This window comes from Gadus morhua, chromosome 2 (assembly GCF_902167405.1).
Source record: "Gadus morhua chromosome 2, gadMor3.0, whole genome shotgun sequence".
NCBI lineage: Eukaryota > Metazoa > Chordata > Actinopteri > Gadiformes > Gadidae > Gadus > Gadus morhua.
The window spans coordinates 23,957,200-23,973,023 of NC_044049.1; the positions used below are offsets into that span (position 1 = coordinate 23,957,200).

General features: G+C 44.5%; 1 protein-coding gene across 1 annotated transcript; it reads left to right on the top strand.

Annotated features, from left to right (window-relative positions):
• Positions 1-1,727: 1,727 nt before the first annotated feature.
• On the top strand, positions 1,728-14,325 carry LOC115559964 (CD209 antigen-like). The gene is made up of 7 exons (XM_030379217.1): positions 1,728-1,881; positions 2,452-2,651; positions 2,760-2,870; positions 10,574-10,996; positions 11,507-11,643; positions 12,589-12,698; positions 13,898-14,325. Exons 2-7 carry the CDS (start codon positions 2,570-2,572, stop codon positions 14,034-14,036), a joined length of 1,002 nt encoding a protein of 333 aa, XP_030235077.1. The 5' UTR covers positions 1,728-1,881; positions 2,452-2,569; the 3' UTR covers positions 14,037-14,325.
• Positions 14,326-15,824: the final 1,499 nt, after the last annotated feature.

Genomic DNA, 15,824 nt, shown 5'->3' on the forward strand with positions numbered 1-15,824 from the left:
TCAAACCTACCAATAGGGAGACTATGTGGTTCAAACATACTTATAGAGAGACTGTGAGGTTAAAAGCCGACTAAAAGAGACACTGTGTGGGTCAAACGTACTAATGGAGACTGTGAGGTCCAAACCTACCAATAGAGCCACTGTGTGGTGCTTGTAGCCATTCAAATAAAAGAATGGGTTATGTTGCGATGTGTGGGCAGATGGATTTGGATATTATGGCCTAGTGTGCCCTTTGAGCATGTGTGGGTTGATAAAACGATGCATATGTGTGTGTGCGTGTGTGTGTGTGTGTGTGTGTGTGTGTGTATGTGTGCGTGTGAGAATGTGAGTGTGTGTATGTGTCTGTGCATATGTGATTGAGTGTATGAGTGTGTGTGAGTGTGTGTCTGTGTGTATGTGTGTGTGTCGGTGTGTCTGTGTGTTTGTGTATGGAGGAGGAGAGTGTGGGTTGCTGGAGTGTTAAATCACACAGGGAGGTCAGAAAGGACCACCCAGTACCACGTCATAACGTTTCAGGGAAAGGTTTTGTCGTGCTAAAATACGGAAGTATTTAGTCTTTTTGTTGTAATTTAATTTGTTGTCATGTTTTGCATATAAAGGCAAAACCACAAAATGGTCAGCTACACCATTCACATTTAGGGCATTTGGCAGACGCTTTTATCCAAAGCGACGGTTCACGCAAACATTCACACACCGAAGGCGGTGTCAGCCATGCAAGGCGACCGCCAGCTAGTCAGGAGCAGTCAGGGTGAGGTGTCTTGCTCGGGGACACCTCCTCGACACACTAGGCGGACCCTCTACCCCCTGAGCAGGTTTAAATAATCACTGCATCGTTGGTCACGCTTTGTAAATGTGGCCATCTGAGATTGCAGCTGTGCACACAGAATTATTGCGATGTACTCATTTTCTATGTTTGTGTCGCTGTCAATATTTCAATTTAACTGAGGCTGTCATTCAACTAGCTGTTAAACCCACCAGACTTGGGAAAATTCCCCTTTTCCCTAAATCTCAGATCAGCCCCTAGTCAGTGTGGCTTGGTTACAGCCAAACTTCTGTGGGGAGATGGTATAGAGCCTGTTTTTGTTTTCTGTTTCGGGGGATTTCCTACTGAGGAAGTGGATGAAGCTTTCAGATGGGTATTTTATAGATTATATATATGCATGTATGTATGTATATATATATTTGCTATACTGGCCAGCTAACCCAGGTTGATTTGAAACCTTCACAGACACTTGTTTACAGTTTACTGTGATCAGAATCAGAATCAGAAATACTTTATTGATCCCCGGGGGGATATTGTTGTTCCATTGTTGTTCCAGGTGCTCCATACAATAGAAGTAGAAATATAAATACCCTACAAGCTAACCCTACAAGCATAGAAGACAAGATACAATTATAAATAAATAAATAAATAAATAAATAAATAAATAGGTAAATAGGTAAAGAGATGGCAGGGTTTGTGTTAATACAAAGTGAAATCCAGACTTTGTTGTTGCACAATATTAATCCAGCCAATTAAAACATAAATAAAACCTATACTATACTAAAGTATAGCCAAAATATAGCAGCAACACACCAAAGAGCATTACAAGCCTCATCAGCAAAGAGATGGTCACCATTTGACACACGAAGACAGCATATTTAGAACATGTCGACCCAGCAAAATCAATCGGCTTCCTGAATGTTGGCCTCTTCACTTTACTTTCAGGAAGTGTAACTCTCGAAGACGAATAAGACAGGAGGTTTTTGTAATAATAGATTGTCACAATGTTTTTGCGTGATTATAAAAGGAGGGGATCCCAATGTGAAAACTTCTCAGTCAGAGCACAGGATTTACTGCATGTCCTCCGGAACTCAGCACACCAAAGAACATCAGGACGGGTATGTTTATTTTGTTTCGTCTCATGATAAAAAATTATAGCTTATAATCATGCCTGTAGTGAGCATAAAGCTAAACACAACTTTATTAAGAATAAGCGGTTCAGCACTTGACGATTTTTGAGCAAATATTAATTCATGGGTTGATTAACTAAGCTGACATTTTGTGGTATCATGCCCTTTGTGAAAACTATCATTTCTGTTTGCACTCAATTAGCTGGAAAAAAAATTGATGTACTTTATTTATTGAACTGCGTTTTTGCATAGCAAGCAGGAACCTATTTTGAAATTGGGAAACGCATCGTCAGCTTTTCAGGATGCTTATCATCTCAACTTCTTCATATTTCTTTGCCCACACTGCATTGAATATAACGTCATAAAAGCAGTTTCCTCGCTCTCTGACTGTTCTTGTTCTTTCTCTCATGCAACACATTCCATATATATATATCAATAATAATAGTATGATACACATCCAGTTTGAGATTTATCATGGAGAAAAGTCACAAGGGATTGTTCCAGAATAGAACCAGCTTGCTTTTATATGTAAGATTTTCTATTTATTTTTTTATATAGGTAGGTGAAAGCAAAGTGGCACAAAAACAACCGATCTAGTGTCGACATAGTGTTGGGCATAATCAAGAAACCACTGGGCAGAACCAGAGTGTTGTGGTTCAGACGTTTTAAACCAAAGATGCGCGCCAGCAAAAGCGACCACACAGTGTCCAGCATGGAGATCAAGGACAGTTCCAATGGACCTCTCATGGAAGAGAGAAGTAGGTTACACTATTCACTTTTGTTTTTTTGTGTGTGTTTTTCACAACTCTTTCACCCAAAAGCAACTTTTTAACGTATCCCCCTTTTTTGGCTTTACGGTTATTCAGTGTCCAAAGCGTTTTCCGGGGTACGGCAGCGGCCTGTGAGGGTGGCGGTGGCTTGTCTCGCGGTTCTGTGTGTTCTGCTTCTGCTTGCCATCATCGGCCAGGCGGTCCACAGTGAGTACAATGACATGTTCCCCCGTTTCACAGTCGTATCAGCCGACGGACGTTTGACCTAATTCTGGCACCTTCATTCCTTCTTCTGTTTGACATCGGCAGGCCGCAACAACGCAAAGGACGACGAGCTGAAGCAAAAAACCCTATCAACCGTGCATGTATGGCGACTATCGAACCACTTATTTAGTCACCGAGAGGCTAGATCGGGAGAATATGTTTTTGCCAGACGCGCTGCTTGTTCCAAGAATCACTTAAAAATGGGTACTGCGTTTTGTTGGTTTTATTAGAGATAAGTTAAAAACGTAGCATAGTCCTAAAGTGATCGGTGCTAAAGTGCGTTAAATGTTAATAGATTGTGCGGTCAACAAAGTTGGACTTCCCCCGTCCACCCCCTCTCATCTCAAACATTTCATTCAAAAACCCACCCGCGCGTGAACAGCTGACTTTTACCACTGATCCTGACTGACGTAGCCCCAATACCACGTGACCTGTCAGTCTGCCTATACCTGTCACCAACATTCCGGCCCCTAATTATTACATGTTATTACACAGTAGTAATAATTACCAACGCATAAATTCATAATAGAAAAACAATACAATTCCATTTTTGTGCGCAAGGAGAGAGTTCATAGTTCATATGGCCATTGCAGGTCTTCATCCTTCTTGAACCGAACCTGCCCCAAAGTAAAGTCAATCCAAAGTCACGAAAAAAGGTCATGTCAGGCAAAAGTCAATATAATCCAAATCCATGGAAAAGAAGGGAAGCCTTCACGACTCTGTCGACTCCTGAAGAAGGCAGATCTTTGTCACAGGTCTGCAGAGAAGGCTGGTGCGGGTCTTGATCCGGACCTGTCGCACCAGTCCGTTCCTGTCTGGCATTGTCTCTGTAATCCTCCCAATGATCCAGGAATTGCGAGGTGCAGAATCGTCCATTATGATCACTATGTCACCGGGGACAAAGTTCCTCTTGATCTTTGTCCATTTCTGTCGTTCCTGTAGTTGTGGCAGATACTCTTTAATCCACCTTTTCCAGAACAGGTCCGAAATGTATTGCACCTGCTTCCATCTCCGGCGTGCATAGTTGTCCTCCTTGAGAAACAGACCAGGTGGTAAGCTGGGCTTGACTTTAAGCAGCAGAAGATGATTAGGTGTTAAAGCCTCCAAGTCATTCGGATCTGTGGATTCCTTCATGAGAGGTCTACTGTTGAGAATTGACTCCCCCTCACAGAGTACTGTATTGAGTCCCTCCTCATCCAGACTTTGGGTCCTCAAAGTGGAATTGAGAATCTTCCTGATGGAACGTATTAACCTCTCCCATGCTCCGCCGTGATGTGATCCAGTGGGAGGGTTAAACGTCCACTTGATTCCTTTCAATGAGAGCACATCATTGATCTTCTCCAGATTCCATCCTTCAACAGCTCTTCTCAGCTCAAGCTCTGCACCAATGAAATTAGTGCCATTATCAGAACGCAGCTCTTTGATTTGTCCTCTTCTTGCGATGAAGCGCCTTAAAGCATTGATGAACGAATCTGTGTCCAAAGATGAGGCAACTTCAATGTGTACAGCTCTTATTGTCAAACATGTGAAGATAACTCCATATCTTTTCACAAGACTCCGGCCACGCTTGATGTCAAATGGTCCAAAATAGTCAACTCCGACATAAGTGAACGGAGGTTCTCCAGTCGAAACTCTGTCACTAGGCAAGTCTGCCATTTGTTGCTGACCTGCAGCTCCGTGCAGCCGACGACAGATGACACATCTGGAAATGATCTGCCTTATGGCAACGCCTGCAGCAGGAATCCAGTACTGCTGACGCAGCCTTGACAGCATATGGTTCCTACCGCCATGGTCCACCTCTCGATGTATCTGGCGTAAGATGAGGTCTGAGATGTGGAGATCCTTTGCTATTATGGCTGGATGTTTAGACTCTTCGGGCATGGCAGCCTTACTAAGTCGGCCTCCGACTCTCAACACACCTTCTTCCAGTATCGGACTGAGTCTGTAAATGTGACTGTTCCCTTTCACACACTCTCCCTTTTGGAGGCAAGATAACTCTTCAGAGAACTTTCTTCTTTGACAGATCTTGATTATCTCCAGTTCAGCTCCTTTGATCTCCTCCAATGAGAGGCAAATCTCCTTGTCAAGAACATCTTTGTGTTTAGTTAGGTTCAATGCTGGCTGAGAATCACATGCAGTGACTTCTCTCCTCTTCCTGTTGTTCCAAAGTAAGGTTCTGAGTCTCAAGATCCATGCCATCACTCTCGTGAGACGTTTCCAAGATGAGCTGCGGTTGATCAGTCTCAGCACAGCATCCTCCTCTTGTTCCACAGAGACAACGGCAGCCGACACCTTGACCTCTGGGTCCCCAGGTGGAAGTTCTCCCAAGTTGTCTGGGTTAACAGGCCAAGTCTCCTCTTCCTGCATGAGAAATGAAGGTCCAGATATCCATGTCTCATTCTTGAGGAACAGCTCCGCTCTCATGCCTCTGGAGGCAAGATCTGCAGGGTTGTGTGCGGTACTCACATACCTCCACTGTGATGCTTCAGACATTTTGAGGATCTCTGTGACTCTGTTCGCGACGAAGATGCGAAACCTTGATGTTTGGTTCTTGATGTATTTCAGCACCGATGTACTGTCTGACCAGAAAACGCTGTCTTGCAGTTGCAGTCTCAGCTCCTTCCTCCATAGTGTGTCCATGCGAGCTGCCACCACAGCCGCAATCAACTCCATACGTGGGATCATCACAGGCTTTAAAGGTGTCACCCTGGATTTTCCCATTATGAAGGCAACGTGGATCTGAGAACAGTCATTGTGCAACAGCAGGTAGGTGACGGTACCGTATCCCTCCTCACTTGCGTCAGCAAAGTGATGCAACTGGGCGCTGGTTGCTTCTCCAAAGTTGGGCGGTTTTAAACATCGTCCAACGCTGAAGCCCTCCAACAGGTGTAACTCCTTGAGCCAGTTGACCCACTCCTGGGCTACAGATGTTGGTATGACATCGTCCCATCCTAGCCCCTGCCGGCATAGGTCTTGAATGATCCTCTTGGCTGTGAAAACCACAGGGGACAAGATTCCAAGAGGGTCGTAGAAAGAGCTGACAGTAGAAAGGATTCCTCTGCGTGTCAGCGGTCTGTCCTGAAAGCTTATACTGAACTTAAAGGTGTCAGACTGGACACACCAACGCACTCCCAGTGCCCTCTCAACTGGTAGGATGTCGTGGTCCAGATCCAGGTCTTTAACGTCCTTCGCTCTTTCCTCCTCCGGTATTGCTGCCAGCACACGACGACTATTACTCAGCCACTTCGTCAAATGAAAGCCTCCCTTGGCACAGAGCTTTACCAAATCCTGGTAAAGGGTTATGGCTTCATCCTCTGAGGCTATTGAAGCCAGGCAGTCGTCGACATAGAAACTGTGCATGATGGTGTCAAACACTTTCTGGTTAAAGAGCTGTTTTTTATCTTCAGCACACTTTCGGAGAGCGAAATTAGCACAGCTTGGTGATGACATTGCGCCAAACAAATGGACCACCATCCGGTATTCCACCATCTGTTGACTGAAGTCCCCATTGGGCCACCAGAGAAATCGAAGTAGGTCTGCATCTGTCTCTGGCACTCGAACCTGATGGAACATGGCCTAAATGTCAGACATCAGAACAATGGGCTCCATCCTAAACCTGGTCAAGACTCCCACCAGTGCGCTTGTCAGGTCAGGTCCTTGCAAGAGATGTGCATTTAGTGATGCGCCTTGAAATGTTGCTGCGCAGTCAAAGACGATACGGATCTTCCCTTTCTTGGGATGGTATACACCGTGATGAGGGATATACCAAACCTTGCCGTCGCATCGTTCCTGACTTGTAGCTGGCACTCTCTCTGCATATCCACTGGATATCAGGTTGTCCATAAATGTAGTATAGTCTTTTTGGAATGCCGCATCCCTGCCAAACCTCCCCTTGAGGTTGAGAGTACGTTGCTCTGCAACTTTGCGATGGTTGGGCAGGGTAATTGATTTGTCCTTCAGCGGCAATCCAACAACATAATGGCCATCAACCAGTTCCACACTCTCGTTAGCCATTTCCAGGAACTTAGAGTCTTCCCTTGACAGCCCTTGCAGTTCATCCTGGCTGTTTTCAGTCTTGAATTGTTGGTTCCAGAGCTCGTCAAGAGTGACAGCAGAGATCCTGTTGATGCTAACTGCAGACTGAGTCACAGGATCGTCACTGCCCTCTCCTCCAAGGGGTCCATTTACAGTCCATCCAAGCATTGTTTTGACCGCATATGGCCCTCCATCCACACTTCGGATGACTTCCAGTGGTTCCAATGCTCTGGGAACATTCAAGCCAATTAACATCTCCACGTCTGCATCTATCTGTGGCAGATAGACAGGCTTCAGATGTGGCCATCTTTCCAGATCTTGCTGTCGTGGGATTTTACCTCTGTTAACAGGCATTTGATGTTGGGTGAAGATCTTCGGCATTTCACAGTACCAGTCACTGTCCAACCCAGCGACCTCCAAGTCCGATGCAATGCAACTGTCAACCACCTTCTCTTGGCCCATGGTACGTAAAGGAATCCTTGTTCTTCTCCCAGAGAGTCCCAGCTTATCCATCAGACCCATTGTGCAGAAGGACGCTGAACTCCCTGGGTCCAGAAAGGGGTAGGTTTCGACTGACCTTTGACCTTTACTGGACTTAACCTTGACTGGCACGATAGCAAGCTTACAATCTTGCTCACCGGCCCCAGTAAGACCACCGGTTTGGACTTCGACTAGAGCACTGTCCACTGCTCTGTCAGAGTTGCTCCTGCCTTTCTCTGGATCTCCATTCTCCTTAGAGTGGATATGGAGCAAGCTGGGGTGTCGTGAGCCACATGTCTTGCAAGACAGACGTTTCCTGCACTCCTTGCTGATGTGCCCAGTGCACAAGCAGCCGAAGCAAACTCCATTTTTCTTCAGGAACTCCATCTTCTCACTGTGAGCTTTCTTCTCCAATAGAAAACACGACTCCAGTGTGTGTCTACCCTTTTTGCAGAAAAGGCAGATCTTCTCGGGTCTATCTTTAACCCTGTTCTCCCAATGAGCATCTCTTTCCACAGCTTCCTCTAGCCTTAGGACGAGGCACAGGTTTAGCTCTACCACTTTCTTTGAAGGCCCCTATGACTGGAGCATCTTGTATGTCTCCGAATACAGGGTCTGTAGTGATCCTAACTTCACGCTCAATAAAGGTCACAATATCAGCAAACATAGTTCTTTTCCGATGCTTTTCCTGAATGTCGCATGCCTTCGCTCGCCACTTGTCTCTCAACTTGTAAGGCAGCTTCTTGATCACAGAGACCATGTTTGCAGACGTGTTCAAGTCAGATAGGTTGTATACATCTTTCATGGCATTGTGACATCCTCGCAAGAATAAGCTGTATGCTTGTAAAGCTTTTCCATCCTCCGACTTTATTGCTGGCCATGCAAAGATCTTGTCCATATAAGCGGATGCTATGACGTGCTCATTTCCAAAGTGTTCCTGGAGTAAAGCCTTTGCTGTGGCATATCCAATGCCATCAGTCATGTGTTGACAACTTCTGACTAGCTGTTTAGGCTGACCCCTGGTGTATTGCTCCAGGTAATGCAGGAGGTCAACAGCATCGTCAGTCCTCAGTTCTATGGTCTGCTCAAATGACTGCATAAAGGCATGATAGTGCAGAGGGTCACCGTCAAACAGTTGGATGTCTCTTTTAGGTAGTGAAGCAATGCATTGCTGATGCACCAACATCGAAGTTATGTCATTTTGTTTTTGCATTATAGACATCGTGGTGTCCTGTTCACTGCTGATGTTTCCGGAAGCAGATTGTGTGTGTCTATGCAGAGACAGTGGGGCTCCTGTAGCCTTTCGGACTGTGCTCTGAGCCTGTGTGGGGGCTGAGGTCCTCTGGAGATGTTTGTTTCCATCACATTGCCTTTGTTTCGGCCTTGTGCCTCCAAACTCTGCAGGTTGTCCTCTTCCAACATATCCAACATTTTGCCGTACAAAGGTCTCTGCATTAAAGTTAAGGCCACTTTCAAAGTAGGCTTCCATTCCATCCAATTTCTGAGAAGCAACACTCCGTACCCCTGACCCAGAGGTTCTCAAAACATTAAGCTTTGCCGCCGATGCGGCCATGTCCGTTTCAAGTTGAAGTTGTTCCTTTTGCTTTCTGACTCGAGCTTCCTGCTCTTGCAGCGCATGCCTTATTTTGGCTTCCTCTTCCTCAAGAGCATGCTTTTGTTCGAGCAACCTTTTTCGAGCTATTAAAGCAGCCATTTCAGCTTCGGCTCTAACACGGGCAGATGCAGTTGAGGACACTTTTGACCTGATAGATTTTGAACCATGATTCTGGCTGCTATAGTTTGATATGCTGTCATCTGGCTGAATATCATCCTGAACATTATGTGACTGAGGCCCAGTCACTTCCACATTTTCCACACCTCCATTTTCCTCTTCTGCAGCCTCATGTAGCAGAGGGCTTTCATTTGACCTATTAGCCACCAGCAGAGGCCTGCTTGGGGATCCTCTGAGTCTGGTTACAGAAAACCATGCATTAACATCCTCAATAAAATCATCTTTACGTTTAATGATTTTTGAGAACCAACCGGTTTGTTTTTCTTGTTCATCATGAGGAATGAGAGGCATTAAGGAAGCATGTAGTTCATTAGAGGTGTGAGACAATTTCATCAAGCCATCAAGTTTCCCTTTAACAGCTGAAACATGTTTTCCATCTTTCATGAGCTCTTTCATAGAGCTTATCACAGTCTTTATTTCATCCACTTTCCTTTTTCGTTCCTTTTGTATGGACTCAATTTTATTTGCAAGAGCCTTTTCAGTTAGAATTACTTTCCTCTTTCCCATGTCCTGTTTCCCAACATCTGAACCAACACTTGTTCCACTCATCTTGAACACACAAGTAAATGATCACAATGAGAGAATCCAAAGCAAAGCAGCCACATAAAACAGTCACAGCTATCGGCGATAGCATAGAGACAGAGCAGAGCACGTTAGTTTGTCACACACACAGCTTGGCCCGGCGGGCCGCAAACTCAGCGTGATGTCACAATTCACAATGACAGACAGTTTCCACTCAGCGGCGGGAACAGATCAAAGTGTTCCAATCAATCATGTATCACAGCAGTCACGGAACGGGTCGGGTACGTTACCGCCTATCCTTTCAGTCCGTCCTTGTTATCTGTTTGTTTGTGCGTGTCCTCCTTACATTGTTTGCATATCATGCATTCCTTTGTTGCTCCACGCGTCCATTTGTGACATGTCGGGTCCTTTCGTGGCTCCAATCCATGTGGTTGTGTCACAGTTTTGTTGACAAATGTATGGCGACTATCGAACCACTTATTTAGTCACCGAGAGGCTAGATCGGGAGAATATGTTTTTGCCAGACGCGCTGCTTGTTCCAAGAATCACTTAAAAATGGGTACTGCGTTTTGTTGGTTTTATTAGAGATAAGTTAAAAACGTAGCATAGTCCTAAAGTGATCGGTGCTAAAGTGCGTTAAATGTTAATAGATTGTGCGGTCAACAAAGTTGGACTTCCCCCATCCACCCCAGCTCATCTCAAACATTTCAGTCAAAAACCCACCCGCGCGTGAACAGCTGACTTTTACCACTGATCCTGACTGACGTAGCCCCAATACCACGTGACCTGTCAGTCTGCCTATACCTGTCACCAACAGTGCAGATGAAACTCCAGCAGGCTGTCAACGATGCCGCCCTGCAGAAGAAAGCCGAGCTGGACAGACGGCGCGACGAGCTGCAGGACCAGAACGCCCTGCTGAAGCACGTCTCGGAGCAGCTGAGGTACAACTTCACCGCGCTGCTCACCATGGTCAAGAACCTCCGGTTCAGCCAGGACATCTCGGCCCAGGAGAAGGAGAAGATGAGGAGCAGCCACGACGTGGTGCTGGAGCAGCGGGACCAGCTGAACACCAGCCTCCTGGTGCTGGAGGCAACGACCAGGCAGATACAGGACGGCTACACGGAGGTGACGAGGGAACGGGACGAGCTGCAGGCTGCCAGGGACCTGCTGGTGGCTCAGAACCAGAACCTGACCGCCGAGAGAGACCTGCTGCTGGCCCAGGGGGGGAGCCCAGCTGCCGGTGAGGATGGGATTCGGAAAGGAAGTGCTTCGGCATACTAAGGGATCAGGGTAGTCTAGGGATGAGGGCGTTAAGGACTACCTGCCCTATGGTTCTGGGTTTGGATCCCTAAGGTCCACCTGGAGTCTAGACTGTCTTGAGCAAGAAGTCTGAGCACTGCTCATTAATGGAGGGGATCTGAATACCTGTGAGTATGTCAGTTGCTTTGCCATCACATGTGATCCAACTGGTGAAATCTTCAGTAATCGACATTGATGGACAATCTCTTTCTCAGAGCGGACAAAGGACAAACTAAATACATTTACGACATTGCTTTGTTAGTCACAAGTTTGCCGAAACGACCCTGGCGTTTGTTTGCTAGAGGAACGTCAAACTTCCATCGCTTTACAATGCTCATAACGCCAAACAAGGACACCACTGTTTTGGGTGTGGTCCTCTGTCGATGTGTTTGCAGGATGTTTCCGGTGAATGGATGGATGTAAACGTGATGTGATGTGTTCTCATAACCAGGGTGTCCCTACGGCTGGCAGACGCACGAGCAGAGCTGCTACTTCGCCTCCACCATAGAGAAGACCTGGGAAGATAGCCAGATATACTGTGTTCAGCAAGGGGCCAACCTGATCATGGTCAAGAACTCAGCGGAAATGGTGCGCATTAAGCATTCACCTGTGTTGATCCATGTTGTGGTATTGGATCAGTTCACTGTTTAGTACCCATGAGGCAAATTTGGTGTTTTGTGTTTCTGATGTTTGATAATGAATATTATATATATATATATATATATATATATATATATATATATATATATATATATATATATTAGAGCCGTCAGTTAAACGCGTTATTAACGGCGTTAACGCAAACCAAATTTAACGGCGTTAAATTTGTTATCGCGCGATTAACGCAATTATTTTATAAAAAAAAAACAAAAAAACTTTTTTTTTTTTTTTCTTTGGCTCAAAACAAAGAAGCAGTAGCCTGACTGCTATGTTCAAATTACATTTGTTCAAAGCAGTCGTTTAATTGCACTATAGGCTCTTTTTTTGTATCGTCCTGTTTTGATCAGTGTATATGCCAATGTTGTTATCAATAAAAAATCATTTGCACAAGGCAAGCCGATGCACTTCACCATGTTGATAAGAGAATTAAAATGAGAAGAATTATGGGACAAAAAAATCAAGGGATATTTAGCATAGAAAAATAATTTGCGATTAATCGCGATTAATTAGAGTTAGCTATGACATTAATGCGATTAATCACGATTAAATATTTTAATCGCTTGACAGCTCTAATATATATATATATATTAATTCCACAAAGGTAGTTGAACAATGACCTGAAAGAGTGTCCTGTCTATCAAAAAAAAAAATCATTGCTCATTAGGAATAACTGTAATGATTTGCTTGTGTATGTGTGTGTTAACATACGTGTGTGTGAGTGTGTGTGTGTGTTTAATACGTGTGTGTGTGTGTGTGCGTGTATGCGCATGTGAGACAGTATACATTACATACACACATCTGTCTTTCCATTCTCAAAGCCGTTCTGACCACAACCTCCCTGTGTTTTGCGCCTCGTGTCCCGAACCTCCGCAGAGTTACCTGAACAGCATTGTGGAGCTCGGAGGAGAGGTCTGGATCGGCCTGACCGACAATGGCAAAGAGGGCCAGTGGATGTGGGTGGACGGGACCAGGATGACTACATCGTAAGGGGCCCCACCTCAGACACACCACAGGGGTGTCGGAGATGGCTTTGAAACATGTATTACATTTACGTTTACATTTCGGACATTTAGCAGCCGCTTTTTTCCAAAACCACTTACAATATGCACATTTGTCAGAAAAGCCGCTAAAACGTGTATGTCGGTACAATAGGAATGTTCATGGAACCAAGTGGCAAGCACTAATAATTGCTAGGTAAACCCATTCTGTATATTTATGTTATTTCAAGGGGGACCAAACCCCCCTGACTCCACCTTTAAATAATGGTTTGACTCTTTTAGTGTTTGTTTTGGGCAGTGGCGTAACATCATGGTGATATGCCTGGGTGCAAATGTTTATTTTGTGCCCCTCCGACAGGACTTCAGAGCGGGTGGGGGGGGGGGGGGGGAGATGACGACACACCACAGGTGTTCACAGAACCAAGTGCCAAGCACTAACAATCACTAGGTTAACCCATTCCCCGTATAGCATTATAACAAACATAGCTAGTATGAGATGCTACAAAATGCTAAGTACCTTTTTTATGTGCATGGACGTACAACATACAATAAGAACATATATTATGCATATGTTAGTCTTGTAATAGCATGTGTTTAACCTAACACGTAGTTACGCTGCATGACAAAACCAGGTGCGTAATGAGTACAGCGCAGTTTAGAGTAGGGAAATCATATTCAACAGTGCCTCTACTGTCTTCCTCTTTCAGCGTGGCTGTCCTGTTAATCCATAGCTTTTAAAATGAGACACATGTATCTTAGATACATATTATAGGCATGCTTTATTCAAATGACGCTTAGTTACCACTGCTGCCAGCTGCTTGACACGTCGTGTAGCCTCACTGCTTGCACAACCACTCTTAAAAGGAGGTCACATCACATCCATCCATTATGTATCGCAATAATGGCTTATTTGCAGCTAAATTTAAAGCATTTACCTCCATTCAGCCCCATGCATTAGACAATGTCTAACACTGTCCCCCTGGTGCTCAGTCAAGCGTTGATCTCTTTTCCCTGTTGAATTACAGTCAACGGTAGCGCCATAGATCTCTGTCTATAACAGCTCTGTTTCAAAGAGAGCAAACCATTGTGGCAGCCATATTAGTGTTTGGTTCTGCTGTGTGTGTTGTTGTGATATCAGGGCTCTTATTGTGGAGATCTCTTCCTGTTTCTTTCTATGGCTTCAGGTTTTGGGCTAAGGGCCAGCCTAACCAGCATTTGGCGATAGATCAAGACTGTGTGGAATTCTGGTCGAGTTCGTCGACGCATGGCAGTTGGAATGACGAGGCGTGTAGTATAAAGGCGAAGTGGGTGTGCAAAAAGTAACGTGACAGCACCGTTCACATGGAATTGGGTCAGACTACACCTACGCCTTAAACACCTTAGAGCTTTATGCTTTGTCACACTTCTTTCAACAGCGTTCATTGGTACTCAAATATAAGTAGAAATACATGCTTGTGTTACTATAAATGTTTGTTATGCCATGTTTTCTTATTATAATCAATACACAATTTTTGTTTTTGTCTCAAATTAAGTATCGTAATTCACTCAAATCAACAAATGTCTCCTCATCTGCTATTTGTGAAACTGCAATTACATATAGTCACTAAAAGCATTTTTGGGTTGGTGTCGTTTATTCAGCCTTTTCCATCTGCTCCAAACCTCCTTGTAGACTCCCAGCAAACAATGGATGTCTTTTGCAGAAGCGTGACTCTCAACAGGACCTGCTGCTATTAGAATTACAAAATTTGTCAACAGAAGGTTCCCTATTGTCACATAGTGTCTTCCGACCTCTAGGGCCAGACTAAAGTCATCAAAGGCAAGTTCATTTTATTTAACCAGATTTCTGGAAATTTCTTGAAAGGTTTGTTGTAAATGTGAATGTCATTTTTTTTTATGTCCTGTGTTGTCCATTAACAACTAAAATGTCAAAGAAATGTTGCAAATGCATTTGCCAGAATATATAAACATGAGCTTTCAGATTTGTCTGGTTGCAAGGCTAGTTTGATCCCTCATGTGCTTCTTTTTTAGCTATTGATTTAAAAATCCATACACTAATAAAATCAAGCATATTTCGTAGAGGTATCAAACGTCGGGCACCTCTAAGATGGAAGCCAAACACTCAAACCACTAATAATAATAATAATAATAATCCATTTTATTTATAACGCACTTTATATCAATTCAATGATATCAAAGTGCTACAATGCACATTAAAAGAAAAGAGAAAAATGCAACAAAAAATAAATAAATAGCACATTAGCCAAAGGCTTTTCTAAAAAGATGAACTCACTACACTATCATACCCATTTAAAAAACAAGCACATTGCAATTACTGCAACACAAATCCACAACACAACACAATCCAATTCAACACAATGTTGACATTAAAGACAATTCCCAGACGTAACAGTTGAAGCACTCACCCAGAAGTAGTCGCAGTAGCTCCAGTCGTTGGGCTTCAGCAGCTGCTGCTCGGGCCCCTCCCCCGGCAGCGGGAACGTCACACAGTTGACCTGAAACATGGCAACAGATCCACAACGTGTAAGAATTAATGTGGATTTGTGAAACCAATTTCTCAGCTCGAATCGAAACTTGAAAAACATCCACGTGTGAGTGTTAAGTGAAGGTGAACCCCCTTTTTCAGGTCGAATTGAAACCTGGAAACACATCCACAACGTGAAAGAAATATATCGGAGGTGAACCTCCTTTCTCAGCTTGAACTGAAACATGGCAATACATCCACAACGTGTAAGACTTAAAGTGGAGGTGAACCCTCTTTCTCAGCTCATGCTGTACAAGTACGCGGACATCAGAGGTAACCGCTGGCCAGACGGAGCCTCGTACAGCTGCACGCACCTCGCCAACGGTGACACTTCAACAACACTAAAATAGCACAACTTGAATTTAGAGCAGAGTTGAACAATGCTGACAATTTTCCTTTTTGTTTTTTGTAAACTCTCAAGGTGTCAAGGTGGTAATTCCAGATGTTGAGGAGAGAGAGATTGACGGGGAAAGAAAGATAAGGAGAGACAGAGATAAGGGGAGAGATATGAGGTGACAGTGAGTGTGACAGCGTTAGTGTCTTGGGGCAAGAGAAACTGAACGTTTTTT